Source organism: Crotalus tigris, unplaced genomic scaffold (genome assembly GCF_016545835.1).
Source record: "Crotalus tigris isolate CLP2741 ecotype Arizona unplaced genomic scaffold, ASM1654583v1 scf7180000024351.1097467, whole genome shotgun sequence".
Classification (NCBI taxonomy): Eukaryota; Metazoa; Chordata; class Lepidosauria; order Squamata; family Viperidae; genus Crotalus; species Crotalus tigris.
The window spans coordinates 65,487-92,583 of record NW_024100520.1 but is presented as its reverse complement, the minus strand read 5'-3'; the positions used below and the strand labels follow the sequence as shown (position 1 = coordinate 92,583).

Below are 27,097 nucleotides of genomic sequence, written 5' to 3'. Positions count from 1 at the left end.
GCCCAGGTGGTTTGCATGGCCTGTTCGTGCATGCGCAAACAGGGCTGCTAGTGCTGTGCCAGTGTGCATGGCCCCGTGTGTGTATGCGTGCGTGTGCACCAATTTTGAAGCTGCTCTCCTTCTCTCCAGTCCTCGAGCCCGGAAAGTTTGGAGACTTCTGATATAAGGGATATCTAGTATTGGCAATTGTTTTCTCTGATTCTGATTGATTCTCTAGCTGTCTGGAGGCGGGAAACCAGTTAGAGACTGTACCAGTCATGTTTTTGATGGATTTCAAACTACGTTTGATAGCTCAACTGTTTAATAACAGCTCAGGGTAGGAAAACCAAGGTTCCTTTGGGCAGAAGTAGAATTATTTGTTCCAAATTTATTTTTCAGATAGATAAATATCTCTTAAGATACTATCATACAAGAACATTGGCCAGTGTTTGCTCTTAAGCAAGAGTTGTGCTGTACATTAATGTGTTCAGCTCCCCAGGCCCCCTACAGACTCCACAATGCGAGGAAGAAAAAGGAGAAGATTGGAGTCACAACTGCATATTTTCTTTTTTTCTTAGGAAACTTCTTTGATAACCAATTTATCAGTAAGAATGTATGCTATTGCCAGAAGCCCATTGCTCAGTTACTGCCAATTAAAGGCAAGACCAAACAGTAATGATAATTTAAGAACTTTAGCTAATATCTTGCTATTTGTAGTTCATGGTTGCTACTTCCCTTTTTATCCAGGATCTTGAGTTCATTTTTAATTGCAGTGGTTGGCACTAAGATATGTGAGTGTATTGTATTTATTTGCCTGTTAGTGAAGATTTAGGAGCCTTCTTTCATGCTGGAGCTCAAGGTGATATATGTAGTGTTACTTCCTCCAATTTTTGCCCATAGCAGCTGATCTTTTATTAAGTTCTGATGCATCTAGCATGAGACACTAATTATATACACACTTGTATGGGCCAAAAAGAATTGGTCTTAACAGATTGCTATTTTTTCATGTAGAGAGTTTGTTGTTTAATTATAAGGAGACTAAAAAAGTATTCATAATTACCTAGAAGTCAGCTGCCCACTTCTCAGTAGAGATAAAGACAAGAGCCTTATCAATCAACATCTTGCTTACTATTGAATAGTTATCAAGGAGAAAGGTTTACTTAGAATTAGAATTTGTAAAAAAAAAATCACTTTTTAAATTTTTATCTTGCCTTTTTTCATATATAGTTCAAGATGGCTAGCATACCAATTCCTCCTTCAACAACAACCCTGTGAGGTTAGTTGGGCTCAAAAAAAGTGACTGGTCCAAAGATACTTAGCTGGCTTTCATGCCTAAGGCATGAAACTCACAGTCTTTTGGTTTCTAAGCCAATACCGTAATCACTACACCAAACTAGTTCTTTTAATCCTATCAAATTTTATTTATTTTTGTCCTATCAACATTGGAATGTAGCTCTTGAAACGTTTCCCAAGATTAGTTTTGACTTATATGAAAACTATCTCCTAGGGATTTTGAGACAGAATTCTGTACATGCACAGAAAGGAAAGGGAGGGAAGAACAATCAAATTTGGTATGTTTTGTTATTCAACACACATTAAACTAATGATGTCCCTTCTTTCCAATGCTGAAATTTTACCGGGGTGGATATTGAACTTAATCCTTCAGAACTTTAACAGTATCCCTTATACAGTAGAATTTCCTTTTCCATCCCTTGACCCTTAGGAGCAGATCTGAAGGACCTTTAAGGGACACACTGGGAGGAGAAAAAAAGAATCTTTCCACCAAGCAAATGCATTTAGTAGATGCATTTGTTTACAACACTAAAGCTTTTGGACCATTACATTGTTGATACTGTCTCTCCTAAGAGAAACTTGTAACAGATTAGAATTTAATACCACAAAATAGTTCACATACAGAAATACAAATTTCCTTTATTCTGAAAGGAAAAAAAAATATTTTCTTGGAAATCTCAGGATTGCATTGGACTTACATAGATTACTCTTGAGGTCCTATTTATTTATTTAGCTTTTCTGTTAAGATATTTCAGTGTAACATAATTCATGGGCATCAGCTGCCATAAACTGTTTGTCAATACTGCAGTGCAGATGTTGTATTCTTAGTAACAGTATGAATTTGCAGATGTTTATAAGGGAGGAACAGAATTACTGAGGAGGAGAAATCCTGTAGCTAAGATTTTATTTTAGGTATGACATTTTTAACAGTCTTTATCAATAACCACCACCAATTTAAATTATACATTAAGCAGTCATCCTCCCACTTCCTCTGAGTATTATGTACAGTTATATGACAAAATATTTCTTCTTTTAATCTCCACTGTTAGATCACTGCTTCTCCAAAATGAATTTTTGACATATTTTTGCAGGAATATGTTTAATTGATTTTGCTGATTAAACACTAAGAATTTGTTTTAAGAACTGAATATGTTGTTTCAAGACACTATGCAGTATAGGCTGATATTTATACTTTAGAATTTTAGTGTATTTATATCTAGGTCTGTGGGTGTATGTGAGTGGGAATATTTAGCTCTTTTATTTTGGAAGCTTAAGAAAATTAACAATATAAAGAAAGAAAAGTTTCTTGATTCCTGAGCTGCAGTGTTTCCTTTTAACTTAGAAAAAAAGTAATCTAAAGTTTAATAGCTGGGCAATTTGAATGTTCTAGTTTGAATAGCTTTGTAAGAGGAGCTAAACCAGGAAATCAGAACTAGTCTCCTATAGGCAGCATATGGAATATTTTCAAGCATCACGCTAAGCCAGAATGTGATTTGTTTAGTTTTGCCTTCACATGCTATAAAAATGCTGTAAATAAATAATTTCATATAATTTTGCTTTATTCATTAAACCAAAGTTAAACAAACTATGACAGTGTAACATGTATATTCTAAGTATGAGTTAAACAATTTTGGCTATTTTTACAAGTGACTGCTATGTAAGTAACATACACCCTTCAGGTTTCTAAATTTCTTCAGGTTTCTAAATTTTTTTTAAGAGCTGTAACTATCAGAGGAGAACGTTGTAATTCCCCTTAGCCAAGGCTTCTGGTGTTAATTGTTTGTGATTATATTTTTCTTGTGTGTTTTTTTTGTTGCACTTGTATTTTGGTCTGTGACCGCAAAATAAAAATTATTATTATTATTATAACATACACCCACTCCCTTATTATAACAATAAACAGACCTGAAGACTTGTTTTTTACCCAGGCTTATGGTGAGTATGAGTGAAGCCTCCTCCTGCACTTGTTTCTCTTTCATTCCTATCTTATCCTCATCAACTTTTATTGTTTTATTTTTCTTTCCTATTGTATTTTTACTTGTTTTAATATTTTTATTTGTGAGTCATTGGGATTGGGTGGTATACAGATACTAAAGGTAGCCCTCATTTAATGGCCAATTATTCAGTGACCATTCAACGTTACAACAGCACTAAACAAATATGGCATTTACATTCCCTCATTGAAGTTACGGCAGTGGGAGTATCCCTGCGGTCATGTGATCAAAGTTTGGGCCCTTAGCAGTTTGCCGCATTTATGACCGCAGGATGGGGTTCAATAATTCCCACCCACCTATCTCCTCCCATCTCTGCCCTTTTAGCCACCTGCACTCTGCCATCCCTTCACCATCTTCCTCCTGCTTCTGACAAGACGTCTGTTGACAAGATGCACCCAGAAGGCCCAGCGGCATTCTTCCCAAGGTCACATGCAGCCTTCTTGAGACCTGGCAGGTTTTTCTTGTGAGAATGCAGAAAGAAGGCTTCGCATAGCCAGCAGCTACCTCACAAAAGGCCAGGCTGCACGTACCTCAGCAGCAGGGGCAAGAAGATAACTAAGGTCATGGGGTAGTGGAGTGGAGGGTGATAGGGGTTGTGGAGTGCAAGGTGGCTAAAAGGGGTAGGGCTTCATTCTGCAGTGCTAGGCCTGGGTAGCTGGGGCTTTGTGAAGGGCCGGGAAACTGGAGGAAGAGGAGGAAGAAGATGGCAAAAGTCAGTTGAGGATGACAGAGTGCAGACTGGCTTGCATGCCCTCCCATCCCTGACAGCAGTCACCCTCAGCTCCACTGCACTCACACGGGCCACCACAGCCACTTATCCACTTGCCACCCTGCTTGTGAGCTCTCTGGAACTGGTGATTTCCTGCCAGTTTCCCCAATGACTTAACTTGTTGGAAACCAGCAGGAAGTTGCGAGGAGGTCCTTGCTTAATGACCCACAATTCTTGCTTAACATTGGCAACAGAAAGAACCGCTTGGATTGTTGTCACTAAGTGATGCAGCATATGTCATCACATTTTATGACTATATATCACTTAGGGATGGAAAATCTGGTCCCAACTACCATTGTTAACCAAGGACTACCTGTAATAATAAAAAGTAAATTGAATTCGTAAGGGTCTCTTTTCTATTTTAGATAACAAATTAACATGTAAGGAGAAAAGGCATAATTTAAAGCAGGGATTAGACGAGGAGGAGGAGGAGGGGAAAGAGAAGATGTGTAAGGCATGAGGAAACAGAGCAGTAAAATAACTAGACATGCTCCTTGGCAAAGTAAAGCAGCTGCCTCAAGTCACATGGCAAATATTCAGAACCATTTTTGGACAATAATACTTTGTACAGCCACAACAGTACCCTGAAAGTTTAGGAGTACTTGACAACTTTTTAATCTCTGACCTTGTTTCTGTATTTTTTTTATTTGCCAATAATCAAACACTTTCACTCTCCTGAAATCGATGAATATTTTGCCACTTTGAAATTATGTTTAGATTTGACACTAAACAATAGTAAGCAGCAGACAAAAAGTATTAATGCTGTATTATAAATTCCTGTGCACTCACTAGTAGAAAATTATGTGAGTTGAGTTATAATGTAAGAATTATAGAAAACTAAAAAGATAGGGGATAAAACCTGCTTGCCATAAAAAGGTACAATATAGAAAAAGATCTTGTTCAAAGTTTTGCATGAAAGTACAAAATAGATATTTGGGCAATTTTTCAAATAATGTCATTTATTTTTTATTAAGCTGCATTTACTAGTCCTTAGGAGGGAGTACTAGCAGCAACTGTAAGAAAATAGTTCGCAGCAGAAAGAAGAAGATATAATAAAATAAAAGAAAAATAAGTTCAAATTCAAATAACATTAATAGTATAAGAATTGTATAGTCTTATATGCCCTTATCGTTGTTTAAACAAAGGATTAAGTCAACTGAAATTCCCAATAAGTCTAATTATTTGTCACATAGTGATAGTAACATAAATTAATTTTGCTGCAGATTCTGTTTAAGGGCATTCTACTCTCAGTTGGCAGTGACACAAATTCTACATCAAAGAATATCTGGCAAGCATTTATCTTTCCCCAGTTGTAAACTCAAAATAATATAACCTGCTGAAATTTGCATACAAACAGTGGCAGTCACCTTTTTTTCATTTTAACTTACATTTTAAAAGAAAGCACGTTGAAGAATGGATGCATGATAATTAGCATTTATTCATAGAAGGCTATTGGACTGCTCCAAATTAAGAAAAATATGTATAAAAGGTGTGTCTAAGAAGAGATATAGTGAGCTACAAAAAGTTCTGTGTTAAAAAACATGCCCTGAATGCTTTCCGTTTTAATAAAACAGCAAAGTGGATCTGTTTAGCACAAAGTATATCCCAAGCTAACATTGATTCTCATGGCTCTCAGACAAATATTTCATATATCTATTACTGGGTATCTTCCTTAAAACTCTGATATTGATACTGAAATTAGGACACTGCATGCACTGCATGTATCATTTTCCACATATAACACATCTCTGGACTCATACCACTCTTTAAAAAAACAAAAACCAAGCAGGGATTGATTTTTCTGAAGTGTGATTTCATGCTGGCCCACCAGTACCTGCACGTGCGCATATACACACTGACTCCATCCAATAACTGTTGGAGAATGAGCTTTACATTTGCTTAACAGCATTGCCATTTCATTTCCTTTGTTATCAGCTGAACGGTTTCTCTTTCAGACAAGAATCTAAAAATTACACACAGCTGGACAAAAGACACTTTCACTTGAATTTCTTCTCTGCAAGTCTATAGTTAGAAAACATAATGATTTGCTTACTTCATACACCTTACACTAGAAGTATTTCTCTTGGTTAAACTACTTTTGATACTCTTTAATATTTTTGGTTTGCTTATGAAACATAGAAATAAGCTTTATTCTTATCCAACTAAATGGGGTATATTTGTTTGTTCATGGATGGAATTTTGGAATAAAGGCATACAAAGGAGGGAAGAAATACATACATCTCAGTGGTGGGATTCAAATACCTGAACAACCGGTTCTCTTATTGGATGCAGGCCTGGCCTCCGAGGCCTAGAATGGATCTCCGGAAGTGGCATCCATGCACTTCCAGCAGGCTGTTCTAGGCCTTGGAGGCTCCTCCTGGCCTCCAAGGCCTAGAACAGACTTCTGGAAGTGGTATCCATGCACTTCCAGCGAGCCGTTCTAGACCTGGGAGGGGTTCTACATACATGAGGACAAATATTGTAAGAAATCCCTCTGTCACCTAAGAGTAAATGTGGGCTCTGTATATGGAATTTTGCTTGTCAAAACCCAGGCACCTGTAATGGTTATCAATATTTATACTAATAGGGTCCTGAAAAAAAGTATATTGTGCTTACAAAAATAATCTACTCAATACTTGCCATTATAAACCATCATAATTAAAATATTTTTTCCTTTCATGTGGCAATACTGTATTGATTAAGGGTGTAGTTAATACAAGCAGAAAAATATTCTTAAATATAGTGGAAGGACTGGATAACAGCAGAACCTGCCATGATTATTAGATCCTTATCTGAATTAAGTGTCAACATCCAGTGTCACTTACCAAATGAATCAGTTGTTACTCTCAAATTGTTACATAATCGTTGTAATGAATGGGCACTCCTGCGTTCATTAGATGAGGCTGACAAGTCCTTCTTCTCACACAGGCAGACACCTCCAACCAGGACAAATAGATTCCCTCCCCAAACATATCTGATTAATATAAAGAACAGGGAAACAACTCAATATCCTTCCCTTTTTCTTGATGCAAGTAAATGTTAAAAGTCATCTTAGAATCCTAGCCTCAAGAAAGTTTCCATTTAAAAAGCTTCATCTTGAAATTGAGAGAGGAATTGAGAAACATGTGAGAGATCAGAGTGAGGCAAAATTAATAATAAGATAAGATAACATTTATTGTCATTTTTTGACTGTGGGCACAACAGCATACATCAAAAATGAAATTTAGTTGCCCACTCTCAAAGTGAAACACATATATGACGCACACCTAAACATACTATGAACAACATATGTATAGACCCACATCCCTACGTATACGTAGCAAATAAATATTAAATACTGTCCATCTTGAATATATAATGGAAGGAGGAAGCTTGAGAATTCACAAGGTTAATGCTGTATGGAATGAAACTATGACTGAATCTAGATGTTCTGCTACAGATACCACGAAACCTCCTCCCAGAAGGTAACAAGGAAAACAGGTCGTGAAGAGGATGTGTAGTGTCCCAGATAATCTTATGGACCTTGCTCAAGCAACACTTCTGTGCTATGTCCTGGATGGGAGTGAGGGAACTGCCAATGATCTTTTCGGCCATTTTCACCACTCTCTGCACCGCCTTCCTATCTGAAGCAGTGATGCTTCCAAACCAGACTGTGATGCTGTATTCAGGATGCTCTCGATCGTCCCCCTTGGAGAAAGTAGTCAGGACAGGGGAAGGAAGATGTGCTTTTCTCATGCAACACAAAATGGTTCCCTCAAAGAGGATAGGATAGTTTCAGAATGAGGGACCAGAAGAACTCCAGGGACAGCTGAACTCAAAGGAAGTACTAGAGCCTGGAGAAGCAAAGAATATTTCTCCAGACCTATAGAAATGTTCCATGGTAAACAGAGTTAAACTGACTTTTCTGAAGAAGTGAGATGATGGAGGGAACTCCAAACCAGAATCCTTTTACTTGTCACAGCAAGTAAAATACACTGCTCCTAGAATTCCAGCTAATAAATCTCTTACAGTTAGGGATTATCCCAAAGAATGAACTGGTAAAGCAAGCCAGGAAAATTTTATGTCTCTAAGGTAGAGTTAAACGTTTTTAGGCAAGGACCTGTGATCAGGTTAATGTTTTTTAAAAATGTATTTATTAGGGTTAACTGCCATTCTAGTACATCTTAAAGCAGCAGATTATTTTAGAGCAAGGGTGTCAAACTGCCGGTCTGCGGGCCAGATGCACCATAGCAAAACCGTGCCCACCTCATTGCTGGCAATGGTAAAAAAGTCGCAATAAATCACATCACATGACGTTGTGAGTTTGACACCTCTGTTTTAGAGGTAACAAGGCAAACAAGCACTCTTATTTCAACCAAAGAGAATAATCTGGAGATTCAAGGAATGTGTTGAATATACTTACAAATGTCCACATTCTCTGGATATCCTAGTCCAGAGGTTCTGTGGAGAGGGGTTTTTCCACAAACTAGAGGGTGCGTGGTTTTGTGTGCTGCCTGCATCCCATGGATGGAGCTTTGCTTGTTTGTGCGGACCAGTTGCTGGCATGCCGCGGCCCAGTACCAGTCCACGGACTGGGGGTTGGGGACCCCTGCCCTAGTCCTTTTGGCTATTGGCTTGATAAAAAGACAGTACTGTTGCCCTGTTAACTCTCTGTAGTGGCCACTCATCAAAATCCTTCCTCTACATAAGCTAGAAATATTTGTGGTGTTGTAGTCTAAACATATCTGGAGAGTTTTTGGCTGAAGAAGGCTAATCTAATATATTTAATAAGGTGGGAGAGAGAATATAGAATTATTTAAAGACTTAACTAATTCTATAACTGCATGCCTCTAGGATTGACAATTAGTGATTCTAGAATTTGACTTGAACACTGGGTACTATCTAACAAAATGAAATTCAATGGTGAAAAAAGTAAGGTTCTACATTTAGGCAAGAAAAACCAAATGTACAGGTATAGTATAGGGGGTACCTTGCTCAATAGTAGTAACTGTGAGAGGGATCTCGGAGTTCTAGTGGACAATCATTTAAATATGAGCCAGCAGTGTGCTACAGCTGCCAAAAAAGCCAACACAATGCTAGGCTGCATTAACAGAAGGATAGAATCAAGATCACGTGAAGTATTAATACCACTTTACAATGCCTTGGTAAGGCCACACTTGGAATATTGCATCCAGTTTTGGACACCACGATGTAAAAAAGATGTCAAGACTCTAGAAAGAGTAAAGAGAAGAGCAACAAAGATGATTAGGGGACTGGAGCTAAAACATATAAGGAATGGTTGCTGGAATTGAGTATGTCTAGTTTAACGAAGAGAAAGACGAGGGAGGACATGATAGCAGTGTCCCAATATCTCAGGGGCTGCCACAAAGAAGAGGGAGTCAAGCTATTTTCCAAAGCACCTGAAGGCAGGACAAGAAGCAATGGATGGAAACTAATCAAGGAGAGAAGCAACCTAGAACTCAGGAGAAACTTCCTGACAGTTAGAACAATTAACCAATGGAACAACCTGCCTCCAGAAGTGGTGAATGCGCCAACACTGGAAGTTTTTAAGAAAAAACTGGACAACCATTTGTCCGAAATGGTATAGGGTTTCCTGCTTGAGCAGGGGGTTGGACTAGATGACCTCCAAGGTCCCTTCCAACTTTATCATTATTATTATTATTATTATTAATTTGTACTAGGAAAACTTTCTGAGAATACTATATTTAACTATGTAGTAGCTAGCAAAATCTCAGTTGATTTCAAAAAGTTAAGCAAGGCTGGGCCTGGATAGTACTTTCAGGGGTGACTGCCAGGAAATACACGGGCTATAGACTAGATATTACGCAAACATCCAGTAGAAAGAAGTGATTAATCACTTCCATGTTGTTACTAAGAACTGAAGCATCATAGTTGAACTGAAAGTAGGTTTTACATTTATTTATCCCTCACCTGTTTAGCTTCTATATGAGTTGTAAGTTATTTGATTCAGATGGAAAGAAACATTTTGTGGATAATTAAGATTAAGTAAGCCCAAACATTTATAGAAATTAAGATAATTAAAAATAAAGCTAAGGTTAAAGAATGTAAACAAATTTTGATACATTTTTACTGGTGGCATGATGCAGGAAATAAAAGGGAAATCTAGTATTTGCCATGTTCTTATTTTTCAAGATGAAATAATTTATTATACATAGATTTTGACTGTGTATTCAGATGAATGCCTGCCCTTGATAGGGAGAAACTTCTCCTAACATCATGTTTTTAACAAGCCTGGCAAGATCTGGGTTAAAGTTGAGGCATATAGTGGATTTATGTTGACATCTGCTGGCTGTTAAAGAGAGTGTTTGAAAAATAACCAGTCAATTTCCCCCTTTCACTTGTGCAATAGCTTGTTATTTGTTTTATTAATTAATTAGTTAATCCTTAAGCAAGGGAAATGTCTTGGTTAGCTGCCATTTCAATTAAAAACTACAAAGTTTGGCAAATGTATTAAGGCACAAGTCTGTCCCTTGATGTGCTGTATTTAACAAAATAACTTCACATAAATTAGAAAAATATGGTACTGGTGCCAATTTTGTTAGAAATTGTAAGAAAACATGCATGGAAAAATCTCTGGAAATAAAAATGGGCAATGATATGGACCTCTCAGGTCTGTTTGTTCTTCTAATATATTTGATATAGCAGCTAATCAAATAGTTTATTTTGTGTTATTTTAAGCCCAGAGCTATTGTTTAAAACAAAATATCTCTTAATAGGTTTTGTAAACTTTTCTGAATATATTTCAATATAATATATTCGCTTTCTCAACAAAATTAAACATAGTCCTTGACTTACAAGCACAACTGAGTTCAAAATTTCCTTGCTAAGCAAGACAGTTATTAAGCAAGTTTGACCCATTTTTGTGACCTTTCTTGGCACAGTTGTTAAATGAATCATATAGTTTTAAGTTAGCAACAGGGTTGTTAACTGACTGTAGCTTCCCAGGTGACCACATGACTCTGGGAATACATGACAGTTGCCAAGTCTTTGAACTTTGATCACCTGACCACAGGCATGTTGCAACAATCGTAAGTGTGAAAGAGGGTCATAAGTCACTTTTTTTCAGTGCCGTGGCAAGTTTAAACAGTCACCAAATGAATGGTTGTAAGTTGAGGATTATCTGTAGTTTGAGGCAAGATCATTCAAATCTGAAAGGAAAATAATACAAAGTTTGATAGTTTTGCTTATTTCCTAAGTAGCAGTTAAATAAATAATATAATAATCTCTAGGAATCATGCAAATAAATTGATTTGAAACTAATTTGTCTGTTCAAAAATGTTTAAAAATATAACCTTTGCTCACACTGTCTACATTGACATATTTGTTGTGAAATCAGTAAACCAACTGTGACTAACTTTAAGCCTCAGTGACTTAAGCTCAGTTTATTTTATCTTGCGACAAAGCTCCTCAAAGAAAGAAACTGATGATCAAAGATACTGAATAAGACCTTTAATTTAGAGATTTTACTTAAACCCTTATGGAAACATCTGGGAAGGCCAGGTACTGAATGGACAAACTGGAATTTTCCATTAATTCTTGGGCTCATGCCCCTATTGTTTGGTGTATCAGTCTTAAACATTGTAACTTGAGGGGTAATATTGCTCTGCTTACTTACTTCAAGCACAGAAATAAGAACAGTATTATTACCTCTAGACTGATTTTCGTAGCAGTGAATTCAGTTATGACATTTCAAAGATAAAATAACATAAACTTACCATTAAGCTCTAGCTTAACATTTTTGGTTAGATTAAATTTTATTTAAAGACATTTTTGATAAAGAAACTATAGATTATTTGAATAAAAATTAAAATCCTTTATAAATGTTTTAAGGTTTTTTTATTTATTTGTCTAATTCATCTAATATTTCCATTTCACTTATGAATGATCCATAAGCATTTTTTGCATATTATAAGATCCAAATGCCAAATTAGATAGGGCTTTTGTCTTACTAAGCAAACTCTGTTTATTGATAAACTTTTACATTGGCTATGAATTATAAGATAAATACAGTGAATAGCAGCTCTCATGAATATGAATTGTTTATATTCATATGGAAGAAAAAAATAACACATACACAGAGTAATATAGTTATTTAAACTTGCCTACACTATTTATTGGATTAATTATATGTTTTAGCTCCTTCCTCAATGTATCAAAAATAGATTGGATTAAACACTTGGTAGTTTATTTTTAACTAAACAGTCTGCAACTGTAACCAGCTCTGGAGCTTCTCCGATCAGCAAACAATTAACAGCAACAAATTTCACCAATTACTCATCCTGGCATGTTTAATTTTACTTAGCAATACTCTATAAGATCAGTTTTCAGGCACCGATCTTCTGGCAGGGAGGTACTGTTTTACTCTCTGAAATGATGTAAACTACCCTGCTCTCGGTGGTATTTAAAGTGTATTATTAATGTGTAATCTTTCTGAATTCCAGTCAAGAGGAGACTATATTCAGTTCTTCCGTTTGGGAAAGAACACTATTTGCTCCCATCAGACTATAGTACTAGCTTAGCCTCCGGAGACTCTGTCAGCCCCTATTGTGTTTGTGTGACTTTCTCCTGAGGCTGCTTGCTCTTGGAGACAGAGATTCTTATCACAGCCCAGGCTTCACTATGGTCTCGCTTTTTAAATTTTAACCACCAACTGCTTGGTGTGTTGCTAGCATTGTGGAAATCACAGGAGGAGCATTTACTGGGTCTTCGAACAGCTCTCCCAACAACAGACTTTCTTCATGCTGATCCTTTTCGCTGGAGCCAGCCACTTCAGATGGTTCAGGTACTTGGGCATTGCCTCAATATTTTCTTCTTATCAGGTATTGCGATTATAGTTTAATAAGGGGGAAAGCATTTAAAAATCACAATGCAGTTTCTAAGATTTCTTTCTGAATAAGGATTTTGCCATGCGAATGGAGCAGGAAATATATTGCATACTAACAAAGGCAGTGGTAAATATGTGACAATACTTACTAATTCTGTGGTATTTCAGTTGGAAATTAATACTATTTTAAGAAGTATCCTGCATATGTGCCTGTGTGGAGTTTATAATGTGACTTAGGTCATTCACAGGGATTATGATTTTATAGCTGGATGATTAGAACTATTCTTGTAAGACAAATAGCTAATTTTTCAATAAAGGTATTGTCTTGCCTTTGCTCTCTTAGTATAGGAATGATCAGGATTCTGTTTCATTTGCAGTACGTTGTTTGTGGAATGCTTGTTTTATTTTTCCTAATTAAAAACCTTGTCACTTAACCACACGTTGTTGCTACTTTTGAATACAGTTCTTTTATTTAAGGTTCACCAGCTCCATGACTTTGCCAGCCTGACCAGTTTGATTGATAGAGTTCTGTGTGAGTTAAGATAACTCAGTGGAATGACTTAAACTAGGCATCATCATGGGAATGGCATGGCAGCACTGAGGAATAGCATAGTTATTCTGTGTAATTTCAGCATATCCCATTGGTGGCATGACCTTATATCAGCTCAGACTGGCAGAAAGAATGGACTTAATGAAATGCTGGGAATATGAGAGCCATATGGACTCTGCTGCCTTAGTTGAATTTAGATCTAGGTACATGATGCTATACACACTGTCTTACGTACCTAGATCTGAACTCAAGGCAAATTTTAATAGGAATTTACTATTGATTTCTAATTGCAGATATATATATATATGTCACTTATTTCTTTTTCAGTATTTATATACTGCCCAATTCCAAAAACTTTAGGTAGTTCACAGAACAACATAGTAAAAACATTAAAAAACCACAGCAAACTATGCTATAAATCCATATAAATCCAGAATTGAAAGACAACAGACAAAAATGTAAAGGTTGTCTGAAAAGCCAAGTTTTAACTGCTTTCCTGGAGATGTGAGAAGGCCACCTGAATCCTGTGGTTTGCTTTTGCTGGAAGTTTAAAGCGCAGTGGAGTATTGTTTCCAGGCTACTACCCCCTTCACCTCACAGCTGAAGAAACCTATAGCATCCCCTGTGTACAGAAAGACAGCTTGGTCAGATCATTATGGGAAAGGTACTCTACTCCAAGTTTTGAAAAGCTTTAAGCATCACCATTTTGACTTGTACTCAGAAACCTACTGTAAGCCAGTGCAGTTCTTGCCGTGTAAGGGATATACTACTGAATCAGCTCTCACCAGTCAGCATGCGGTCTACTCTATTCTGCATCAGATGCAGTTTTTGAATAGTCTTCAAGGGCAGCTCAGAGAAATAGTACAATATAGAAGCAAAGAGAGTAGAATAACTGTTGCCTGCCAGTCAAGAAAGAGCACAATTGGCATATCAGTTGTAACTAGGCAAATCCACTTTTAGCCAGATCCTCCTCTGCATGGACCATCCAGATGGAACCATGAGTCCAATGACATTCTCCAGTTGCACATAAGCTCCTTTGGGGAGAGTCTAGCAAGATATTATCCCATTGGATAATAGCATTCAACTCCAAGCTCACTCAAGTGACTTTATGAGCAAAATGTCAAGCAAATCTCTATAGCAGGGGTCTTCAAACTTAGCCCTTTTATGACTTGTGGACTTCAACTCCCAGAAATTATTAGCCAGTCACTCTGGCTGAGGAATTCTGGAAGTTGAAGTCCACAGGTCATAAAAGGGCCAAGTCTGAAGACCCCTGCTCTACAGCAACCCAAAGGAAGAGTTGCTGACCTGGCCCTTGTCATGAGGGAACATACCATTTTAAAATACACAGCTGGACAACATTTCACTGACAAAGTACTCTTAAGTCCAAAAATTTGTATAAGGAAGTATATGTCCTTTCAGTTATCCTATTGAAAACAGTTGGAGTTAAATTCTTAACTATGTAGCTGCAGTTAGGTGTCATTAGCGACTAAATAAACTCAGCTCAACCCATGCTCTGCTTATTGTTAATAATACAATATTATTAATAGTAATACATTCAAACAAGGAACTGGCACATTCTTTTTTTGGTTTCTGATTGTGACAAGTTGAGAGAGGAAGAAATTATAGTTTCTGAAATATGCATACTGTAAACTAGGGAAAGTCTTATCTAGATTTTTTTTAATCATACAAATTGGCAGAAGAAACAAATGGCGTAAATTAGTTTGCTGTTTTTTCTTAGATAATATCTTAAGACATCAGCTACAACACATATATGAAATAGTGAAAGCATGGATATAAATCCAGTTTAATTTGGCACCACTGAAGAAGTGCAAGTGCTGATGATATCTGCTGGTTGCCTTTTTTGGTTAGTTCATACTTTCCAGAATAGGAAGAAATGGCCAATCAAGTTCTAATGATAAGGTAGAGAATTTGTGGAATATCAGCATTGAGGGTGGCTGTCCAGGTCAAGATCTTTTTGACAGTGTTAACCGTTGGGGGGCAGTTGAGTTTGATGATACTGTTTGACAAAAGTGGAAGAGGAATTTTGAAACAATATCTTTAAGGACAGTACAATTTTCTCTTTTCTCTTTTGCTTTTTTTATTCATTGGTAGTTTTAATTTTGCCTTGGGAAAGAGCTTCAAGAAATTCGGATAAAGTTTTTGTTTTTCTTAGAGTGGAAGGAGATTATGAAATTATTACAGTGACTTTATGAGCAAAATGCCTAACATTGGTGTAATGATTTTTATAACCCTGAGAAAGAGAAGAAAGCTTCTGAAAATAGCTACAAGTTCAGAATATTTGGAGATTTCTCCATTTATTGTAAGCAGTTCATCAAAAGGGAGTTAACAAAAAAGAAAAGTGCTCCACCCTTGCAAATTCAGAAATAAACAGAGTCCTAAAAATGGTAGTATTCACAGCTATAAAGATTTATGTAGCATTATACCACCTTTTCCCTTTCAATAAAGTGTTTAAAGAAACCTTTGTGAGAATCTTACTAATGGAATATAATCAGATGTCAAAAATTTAACAATGGGTCTGAAAAGAACAGTAAAGAAAATTAAGTTCTCATGACATTCATGTTTTTCTGTGTGAAATAGTTTATTTTGTCTCCCCCACCACCACCTGCTTTGCTGACCTTAGGAAAAGCACTACTGTACATTTGTGCCTGAAAGCTGAAAAACCAGCTTGTCTGCCTTCTAACTGGTAAATATTTCTTTTAAGTATTATAATCATGCTTTTTAACTGACAGGACTCCCAGAACAATTTATTCATTGTGGTCTCTGTTATTGATACACATAAGTTGCTGCCAGAAACCCATTTTGGAAGCTTCTAGAGTGGTCACAGATTTTTGGTGGAAACCTTGTTCTTCTCATATACTTCGCAACTAGATGTACCGGTAGTTCTGCTTCAAGCCACTCCAGTTTGTTTTCAACCATCACAGTGTTAATATTGAGATGAACTTCATTCTGCTATATTGTTATTCTGTAGCCTTCCCTTAATTTTCTTTCTTTAATATCTCTGATTCTTGAAAACTCTTTAGATTAGTTTGTTAGGACAGTTTGTCCTCCCATTACAGAGATCCAATCTTTGGCAATATGTTTCAGAAGCATCAGCATTATTTTTCTTATTAGATTATGGAAGCAAATTTTTACATCTGTTGGACTATGTATGTATGTAAGTCTGTTGTAGACATTTGTAAATACTGCCAGTCATTTCTAAACAATAATCACAATCATTCTTATTTGTGAGCTACATTCTTAGAAACAGTAGGCTCATTTTCTCCAACTCTCTTACCATGTCGCCAAAAAATGTCTGCTGGCTGTCTCGTGTCAGTCAAATTATCCATTGCACATAGGATTTTTGTGCTATTATTAGCTTTAATCATTAAGGGTGGTGAACATTCTAAGAGAAATACTACAGCCAATTCCAAGCAGAGAGAGAAAAAAAAAGAGGAATAAATGACCTGTTGCCTCCTGAATACCATCTCCAGACTCTTTAGCTCCTCTCTGCTATGGCTTTCTCAAACTCTGCTTTCTCTGGTTATCGGTGGACGGGTTATTGATGTACTTTATATTGTCCACTCGTTCCTTGTTCAGAGATAGGAATCTGTCTCGAAAAGGGAAAATCAGGAAATCACCTGATTACGCTTTTATCTTTCAGAACTGACAAAGTCAATATCTTCCTCCTTGGCCATCTCAAGATCACTAAGATCTTACGTGATCATTTCTCCCTGAAACATCTAAAGATTCACTGGATGTAATATATATTGGCCTCCTGTTTCATCTTCTCCTTTTAATGCTGCCATTTATAATATCTTTGCCCAATCATGTAACAAATAGCAATTGCTCTCTCATCCCCCAGATTTTTCTCTCCTTCAAGATGTTCCTTTGAGGCAGATCTCATATCCATGTTCTAGCTTAGAATAGCCTTTTGATCAAAAATCGTTGTCTTCCCCTCATTTAATAAGGTGAATCTTCTAAGAACATTTGGTCTCCTCTAGCACAAGTCATGTTCATTTCTCTTAATTTGACAGTAATGATTCGGATGCCTTTTCAGTTTATTTAATATCATCTTCAACTTTATCACTCAAGGGGTGAACCAGGATGGAGAGCAAGTATCCCACTCTCCTTCTGAAAGCTTCTATTTCTGGAGTGAATACTTTTTTGACCTTATCAACCTCAAGCTCCAAATGTTATCTTTGAACTTGATCTTCCCCCTAATCAACCATTTGTCAAATACTTGGTTCATTTTCAAGGTTCATATGGTACCATTAATTAAGTTTGGGTTCTGTTTTTTGCAGGATAAGCCCCTTTTGCTTTCAAGCCATCACTAGAGTTATTACAGATTATTTCTCCCTTTCTCCAAATTGAGGTATAAGTGTTCCAAGAAAGAATGGCAAGCTCAGATCTACAATATGTTGGACTTTCATCCTTTTAACTATCTTTTTTAGATGTTCTTGTTTCAAAATGATTACTTATTATTGTTCCTTATTAAATATATACATATATACAGTATATATACCGTAAATGCCGGCGTACAAGGCGACCCAGCGTATAAGACGCCCCCCGTCTTTATAGCCGGGCCGCATTCCTAGAACGTCATCTTATACGCCGGAAACTACCAGTATTTCCGGCGTATAAGACGACTCGGCGTATAAGATGACCCCCGTCTTTGGTGCCGATTTCAGCGCTCACGGAAGTCGCCTTATACGCCGGCATTTACGGTACATATATACTCTATATATGTTCTGCATATATACAGTTTATTCAGAAAGTATTCAGACCCCTTCACTTTTGTTAATTTTGTTACGCTGCAGCCTGATTCTACAGTTGTTGAAATTCATTTTTTTCTCATTAATCTACACTCAGTACCTGATAATGACAAAGTGAAAACAGAATTTTAGAATTGTCTGTAAACTAATTCAGTTAGAATTGTCTGTTAAATTGATTGGACATGGTTTGGAAAGGCACACATCTCTCTCTGTAGAAGGCCTCATAGCTGACAATGTATAATGTGGTAAAACAAAAACCATGAGGTCAAAGAAACAGCCTGCAGAGACAGGATTGTTGCAAAACACAGATTTCTGCTGCACAGCGGGCTCCATAATTCTCAAATGGAAGAAGTGTAGCACAATCATGATTCTTCCAAGAGCTGGTCTCCCGGTCAAACTAAGCAATCGGGGGAGAAGGACCTTAGTAAGAGAGGTGACCAAGAAGCCAATAGTCACTCTGACTGAGCTGCAGAGATCATGTGTAGAGATGGGACAAAGTTCCAAAATGACAACCATCACTGTAGTCCTCTACCGATCTGGGATTTATAACAGAGCCTGGTTGTAGTTTGCAAAAAAGAACCTGAAAGACTTCAGGCTGTGAGGAACAAGATTCTCTGGTCTGATGAAACCAAGATTTTATTTATTTATTTATTTATTTATTTAAATTTATAGACCCCCCACTCCCGCAGGACTCCAGGCGGCTAACAATAAAAATACAATATAACTTAACAAGACAAACAATACAGTAACATTCATCCAGGGGTCAGATTTTATAAACCCCAGGCCTGCCGGAAAAGCCAGGTCTTAAGCAGCTTGCGGAAAACCAACAGGGTGGGAGCGGTCCTAATCTCCTGGGGGAACTGGTTCCAAGACGTGGGCGCCATCACAGAGAAAGCTCTCCCCCGCGGCCCCGCCAAATGGCACTGCTTGGCCAACGGGACCTGAAGGAGGCCCAGCCTGTGGGATCTAACCGGACGAAGGGAACTATGAGGTAGCAGGCGGTCTCGAAAATAGCCTGGCCCTGAGCCATATAGAGCTTTAAAGGTAATAACCAACACCTTGAATTGGACCCGGAGACCAATAGGCAACCAGTGCAGCTTGCGGAGGATAGGTGTAATGTGTGTGTACCGAGGAACACCCGCTATCACTCACGTGGCTGCATTCTGGACCAACTGTAGTCTCCAATACTTTTCAAGGGTAGCCCCATGTAGAGCGCGTTGCAGTAGTCCAGGCGTGAGGTGACAAGGACATGAGTGACTGTAAGGAGAGCCTCCCGGTCCAGGTAGGGTCGCAACTGGTGCAACAGACGAACTTGTGCAAAGGTCCTCCCAGCCACAGCCGTCAAATGATGTTCCAATTTCAGCTGTGGATCAAGGAGGACACCAAAGTTGCGAACCCACTCCGAAGGGGGTATATTTTCCCCTGCTAGAGTCAACACTGGACAATTAACATGATCCTTGGGAGGCAATATCCAAAGCCACTCGGTCTTGTCAGGATTGAGCCTGAGTCTGTTAACCCCCATCCAGACCCTCACGGCTTCAAGGCAACGGCCCATCACATCAGCCACTTCACTGAGAGAGCTCGGGGAAGAGATATATAGCTGGGTATCATCAGCATACTGATTAAACCTCACCCCGTGCTGTCTGATGATCTCACCCAGCGGCTTCATGTAAATGTTAAATAGGAGGGGGGAGAGGACCTACCCCTGAGGCACCCCGCATTCAAGGGGCCTCGGGGTTGACCTCTGCCCCCCACCAGTACCGATTGCGACCGGCCAGAGAGGTAGGAGGAGAACCACCGTAAAACGGTGCCTCCCACTCCCACCCCTCCAAGTCATCGCAAAAGGATACCATGATCGATTGTATCAAAAGCCGCTGAGAGGTCAAGTAGCACCAAGACAGAGGAATAACCCCTGTCTTGGGCCCGCCAGAGATCATCCATCAGCGCGACCAAAGCAGTTTCTGTGCTGAAGCCGGGCCTGAAGCCAGATTGAAAAGGGTCTAGGTAATCCGCTTCATCCAGAGACCATTGGAGCTGGAGCGCAACCACTCTCTCTACAACCTTCCCCAAAAAGGGGAGATTGGAGACTGGACGGAAGTTATTTAAATCAGCCGGGTCCAGGGTAGGCTTCTTGAGAAGGGGCCTCACAACCGCTTCCTTCAAGGGTTGCGGGAAAGACCCTCCCTCAACGAAGCATTGATCAACACCTGGAGCCAGCCTCGTGTCATCTCCTTGGCGGCCGAGACCAACCAGGAAGGACACGGGTCCAGTAAACAAGTGGAGGCGCTCATCGCTCCCACCGCTCTGTCAACATCCTCAGCGGTCACAGACTCAAATTCATCCCATAAAACTGGGCTAAGACCTGCCCCGGTCATCTCAGAAGGCCCTGCCCAATCAGAGTCTAGGTCTGTCCGAATCCGAGCGATTTTATCTGATAGAAACTGCACAAATTCTTCCGCCCTACCCTGTAAGGGCTCCCCGGCTTCCCAAACGTAGAGCAGCGGGGTGAGATTCTGCAGACGCAATAAGTGCGGAAAAATGCAAACATTTTGCCGCTCATATCGCCACTAAATAAGTCCTAATATAGGCTCTTAAAAGTGTCCGGTCGGGTTCGGAGTTACTAGCCCTCCAGATTGAACTGACTGACCTCAATTCTAAACGTTATGTCTTGAGGAAACCAGGAAAATCATTACCTGCTCAATATCATCCCAACAGTGAAGCATGGTGGTGGCAGCATAATGCTGTGGGGGTATTTTTCAGCAGCAGGAACTGGGAGACTGATCAGGGTTGAAGAAAAGCTGAATGGAGCAAAATACAGGGATATCCTCAATGAAAATCTGTTCCACAGCACTCAGGAACTCACACTGGGCTGAAGGTTCACTTTCCAACATGACAATGATCCTAAACACACAGCCAAGATAACACAGGAGTGGCTTAGGAACAACTCTGTGAATGTCCTAGAATGGCTCAGCCATGGCCCTGACTTGAACTCTATTGAACATCTCTGGAGGGACCTGAAAATGGCTGTTCACCAGCGGTCACTATCCAACTTGACTGAGCTTGAGAGGATTTTGCAAGGAAGAATGGCAGAAAATCCCCCAGTCAGGGTTGCAAAGCTTGTCCCGAAATACGCAAAAAGACTTGAGGCTGTAATTACTGCCAAAGGTGCTTCAACAAAGTACCGAATGAAGGTTTTTGCCAACCCTCACAGCTTTCTGGAAGCTGGATAAATGGATTTGTGTCTTTGTTTATTAGATTTGTTAAGGCCACCCAACCCCAAAAGAATTCTGGATAGCCTATAGTATACCCTACACAGAGAACAAAACTGTCTGGGCCAAAACAACGATCCCAATATTCAGAGAAAAGATTCAATGGGAACTCCATAGATACCCTAATCTAGACCAGAGAACAAAAACTAATCTCAAGGTATTTCTGAAACCTTAGGAGAATGGGAATCATGAGTTCCCAAAGGGCAGGGGATGCAGCAGGGACTTGTTCCATAGAGATTCGGGTAGAGGTAGGATAGTTGCCTTGAGCTGTCATGTTACATTAAGTAGTCATTGTAATTAAGAATTTTCTTTTAATTGTGATATTTTTATGTTCTAATAAATCTTAACAGTTGGAAGTCTAGTATGTGAATATGGTGGTATATAATTCATGTAGAGAGAGACTTGCTCTTAATTTTGCATAGCTCATCCTATGCATATGAAACATCAACCATCCAATTTCATTATGACTACCAAAATGCTGCTAATTCTCTTGCATCATTATAGAGAATTTGAGGGGATTTTACTTATCCCCTAAAATTCTCTATAATGATACTTATTTATTTTCATTTGTATTAAGTTTCTTTCTCTACTGCAGTTTTATCCCATATAGAACCTTGTAGTTTCCAGGTAGCAGAATAGAATATCAACAGCATCTCCCTCACAAACTGAATAATGATGGTATCATTAACATGCTACAAATGATTTCTCCCAGCAATTTCATATGAATGTTAAAAAATGGAGAGAGGACCGTGTCCTATGAAACCCCAGGTTGATCTCTCTTCCCCCACTACAAGACACCGAACCTGTCCACAGAGAAATGAACAGAACCACTATAAAACTGTGCTCTCCATGCTCATTGCTGAGTAGTATAAAAGGACAATGTAAAAAAGGACAGTGATGACTTGAAAAAAACATGTGGCAACATTAGTAAAACATAAAATAGTTCAGAAAACAGGGAAGTGAGAAAGAAATTCAAGATTGTCCCACATTGATTCTCTTTGGTAGAAGGGGGATGGGAGGGGAAAAGCTGTCAGGCTTTCAAGATTCTATTATAACTTATAACATTTAATCAGAGTTCTAGTATTTCTTTTAGTGTCTGTCATATCCTACCTCTCCTGCAGACAAGGAGAACTGCATTACCCCTCTAGGCCTCAATAGAACTCATCCAGGAGAGTGATCAGTATCACCTCAGTCCCATACCCAACCCTGAACTCAGACTGAAAAGTCTCTAGAAAAGCCACTTCCTCTAGGGCAGGAGTCCCCAACCCCGGGTCCATGGACCGGCACCGATCTGCGGCATGCCAGAAACCAGTCCGTGCAAACAAGTGAGGCCCCATCCGCAGGATGCACGCAACATATAAAACCACGCCCCCTCTGGTCTGCAAAAAAACCCTCTCTCTACGAAACCGATCCCTGATGCCCAAACGGTTGGGAACCTCTTCTCTAGGGTAATGTGTCACCACCATTTTAATAGTCTTCATCCCAAAAGGCTGGAGATCAGACAATAGTTATTCAACACCACAAGACTGAGCAGGAGTCCAGCCTACATGTGCTAGAGGATAGTCTAATTCAGCAGAACTTCACTAGTTCTACTTTCTCAGAATTCACAGTGCAAAAAGAATTACAGGCAGCAGAGCTAGCCATTAATACAGACTTTATCCATTAAGAGCCAAAATGACTTTGCTGGCAAAGTGCTATGCAAATAATTATAGTGGCCAGATGAGCAATCTGTCTAATGATTCCCCATTAAAGAGAGTTAGTAAAGTTGAACAGGGCCACTTGACAATAGTCTGCCACTTCAATAAAGAAGGAAAAATAAGTGTGTTTCACCTGCCTAATACCACAGTGAAGGTCCCAAAATTATATACTTAAGATTGGTTGAATGTACTTTTTGAATTTCTCCAATATTTCAAGTGTTGCTTCTGATGTTTCATTTTCAAGAGAGTCTCAGCAGCCAAGTTGTCAGCCAGGAAATTGCACCTAGAAAGAGGTTGCTTGTGGGCAATAGACTCCAGTATCCACTTTGGTTCCAATGTCAATGGTCTATCGGGCACTAAACTGAACTGTTTACCAGTGAGCTGGGAAACTCCCCAACAGGATCCATTAGGGACTGGGGATGGGCCATCCAAATCAGGCCTGCTGCCCTGTGATTATCATGTGTTACTCTTACTGTAACTGAATCAAGTTACAATTGATCCAATTGCATGATCTAATCATAGCAACAGAATAATGAAAAGCCTCTCCATTTCCAGATAATATAAGATCTTCTCTAAAGCAAACACAAGATCTAAATTATGACCGCCCATATAAATTGGCCTAAAGATGACTTCAGACAAGCCCGTGGTTGTCATGAAAGCCATGAATTCCTGAGTTTTTCCAGAGCAAGGACCGGAGGTAAGGAGACTGACGTCACCCAGCACCAAAAGGAGAAGATTTTCCACCACCATCCACTTTCAAACACCATCAGCTCCAGCAGATCAGGAAGGGATTATAGTAATGCCATGTGACAAATATTCCTTATGAGAACCAATTTTCTTTAGCACAAATGGTAAGGCAGCCGAAAAATTTGATAAGTTGCTTTGAACTTGCCACAGTAGAAAAGCCAAATAGAAAATCAAATAAGTAAGTTCAGTGCAGTCATTACTTCCAATTTAGAGCTCTTTTTAACAACATATTTTCTCAGAAACAAAAGGATTTTATTTGGAATATTGATATACTATTATTTGTTTCTTAGATGGACCCAGTGCAAAAAGCTGTCATAAACCACACATTTGGCGTGTCACTTCCTCTAAAGAAGAAACAAGTCATCTCCTGCAGTGTGTGTCAACTTCGCTTTAATTCTGATGTGAGTATTTTTAATTACTGTTCAGTGTATGCTGTGTGTGTGTGTGTGTGTGTGTGTGTGTGTGTAGGTAAGAAGGTAGGTAGGTAAGTAGATAGGTCGGTAGGAAGCTTAGTCAAGGTAGCCGAGGTTAAAATATACAAAGAACGGTTGTAGGAATTGGATAGGTCTAGTTTAATGAAAAGCAAGATTAGGGGTAACATGATAGCAGTGTTCCAATATCTCAGAGGAGTCAACTTATTATCCAAAGTACATGAAGGCAGGACAAGAAGCAATGGATGGAAACTAATCAAAGAGAGAAGCAACCTAGAACTAAGGAGAAATTTCCTGACAGTTAGAACAATTAATCAGTGAAACGACTGGCTTCCAGAAGTTGTGGATGCTCCAACTATGGATGTTTTAAAGAAGAGATTGGACAGCCATTTGTCTCAAATGCTAAAGAGTTTCCTGCCTGAGCAAGGAGTTGGAATAGAAGACCTCCAAAGTCCCTTCCAACTCTGTTATTCTGTTGACTCTGTGACTGGCCTAGATAAGTCCCTGCAGTTTTCTTGGAAACGTTTTCAGAGGTAGTTTGCCCCAAGGTCACCCAGCTGGCTTTCTGTCTCAGGAAGGACTAGAACTCCCACTATCCTGGTTTCTATCCTGGTATTTCCACCATTATACCAAACTGATTCATATATCAGTAGATAAAAAAAGATTACATTTCTTAAATACATTCAGTAGTCCTTCCAGTATCTTCTAGATCAGTGGTTCTCAACCTGTGGGTCGGGACCCCATTTGGGGTCGAACAACCATTTCACGGGGGTCGCCAAACAATGCAGTCCGCCATTTTTTCCCCCTTTTTCTTAGCTGTGCTACTCCCTTTTATTCTATTGGCTTTTGAAAGCCAATAGAATAGACTCTCTTGAATAGAGTAATTCTATTGGCTTTCAAAAGCCAATAGGAATTGTCCAGGCTGTCTCTGCCCTGCTGAGCCCGCCAAAAGTCCCATTCTGCAAACGGTGCTGTACCGGTTGAGTAGTCCTCGACTTACGACCGGTTGGGGGTTGCGGCATTAAAAAGGTTGAGAACCATTGTGCTAGATGCTAGCTTTATTAGACTGCCTTAATATGTACAGATGAATCTTTCATGTAGAATAAGCAAAATTTACTAACAATACATACATTTTCCCTGCTACTTCAGTCAGTTTTAAACTGCAGGCAGAAATGCTGTGGTGAAAATTAGTTTTTAAGACAAATGGTCAAAGAATCATTGTAGGATGATTTTTAATTAAATACAGTAGAGAATTTTGCTAGCAGTACAATCCAAAATATATTTATTCCACAGTAAGTCTTTTTGACTTCAGGTTTGCTCGTGTGTAAATAGGCAAGGGGAAGTAATCAAAATATTATTTTGTTTATTGCATGCTAACCAATAAATGTAATGAATAAATAAATAATAAAAATATTTTTAAAATACGTTTTATGAACAAAGTCCTTTCTTTATATTTGGCTTTTACTTTAATAATGATACTAAATATCCAAAAGTAAATGCTGAAAATAACTAGTGGGTTAATGAATCCCATGAAAAGGTCACATTATTCAAATCTGTACTACTTGAAGTGATATTTCTAAGGAAAATATGGCAATTGTTTCCAGTTCAATAATAGTAAAATAAATTGTAAGCATATTTTATATGTATATTAATGAAATATTACAATAAAGATTAAAAAGTATGTACTTCTAATTTAAATTTTTAAATTAAATTAAACAGAGTAATTATATAAAGCAAAATATAACCAAAAAAATCTGCCATATATTTAGACATTTCAACATCTTATCCTATTATAGCTTTTCCTGGACCATGTTCGTGTTGTTTAATTGCATCAAAATTTTGCTGTAAAGTAATAAACCTCTTCATTTTAAATTTATACTGTTTTCCTCTAACAGAATCTTCCTTTTCCCCCATTTTATACATATAAAGATTAATAGCATTTAAAATTGCACATGCACTTGCCTCAATTCTAATGTCATAGGTAGACATTAACTGATTAACTGCATTAAACACAACTTGGTATCAATTTACAATTCATACTAAACTGAATATTATATTATTTGAAGTCACCCTAATTGCCACCTACCTGTAATTCCATTCTGATTGGGAAATCTGTAGCACTGCACATTTGTTGAATTTCTGGATCCTACATTTTTCACCATGGCCATACTGCCCAGGGAAGATGGGGATTGTTATTCATCAACAGCTGAAATTCTCTATCCCAAAATCCATTTCATTTATTTTCTATTTTCTGCTATCCTGTAATATTTAGCATATGCCACTGAGAATAATTATTGAGTTGCCTTGGGTTTCTTCTCCATCTGCATCTCCACTTAACATTTTGTTTGCGCGGCATTTCTGAAAACTTCTGCTCTCACTAATTCTTATGGGCTTGATGTTTCTTATTGCAGATAGGGCTGGGAGGACAGTGGGGGTTGGCTACAAAAGTTTGGAAAATAATTTTTCCCATATTTTTATGTAGGACACTAACTCTAAACAAGGATGGATTCACATGGTGCTCAAATGGCTTTGTTAGAATGGCTCTAATATCATAAAATATGATTTGATGTGACATTGAATATGTGCATGATATTTTTATTTTGATAGTGTATCCAAATTATCTTACTATAGAGATTAGTCAGTCAGAAATCATGACATCTAGGTAAACATATAGCTTTCCCTTTGTTCTTCTGAAATACAGCTAGGTTTTTCCGTGTGTGTGTGGGGGGGGGGGGAGATGCAACAGTACCA

The 27,097-nt window shown here is 38.4% G+C and overlaps 1 protein-coding gene across 8 annotated transcripts in view; it reads left to right on the top strand.

The window, feature by feature from the left end:
* The window catches only part of ZNF385B (zinc finger protein 385B), a 275,321-nt gene that overhangs the window by 204,731 nt on the left and 43,493 nt on the right, over positions 1 to 27,097 (top strand). For 5 of the 8 annotated variants that reach the window (XM_039327147.1, XM_039327148.1, XM_039327149.1 and 2 more), the window contains one exon: positions 24,206 to 24,316. In XM_039327147.1, the coding sequence (XP_039183081.1) occupies positions 24,206 to 24,316 (111 nt within the window). Of the gene's footprint in view, positions 1 to 12,308; positions 12,839 to 23,723; positions 23,866 to 24,205; positions 24,317 to 27,097 lie in introns of those variants that run through there. The other 3 variants (XM_039327154.1, XM_039327153.1, XM_039327152.1) reach the window with 3 other exon arrangements.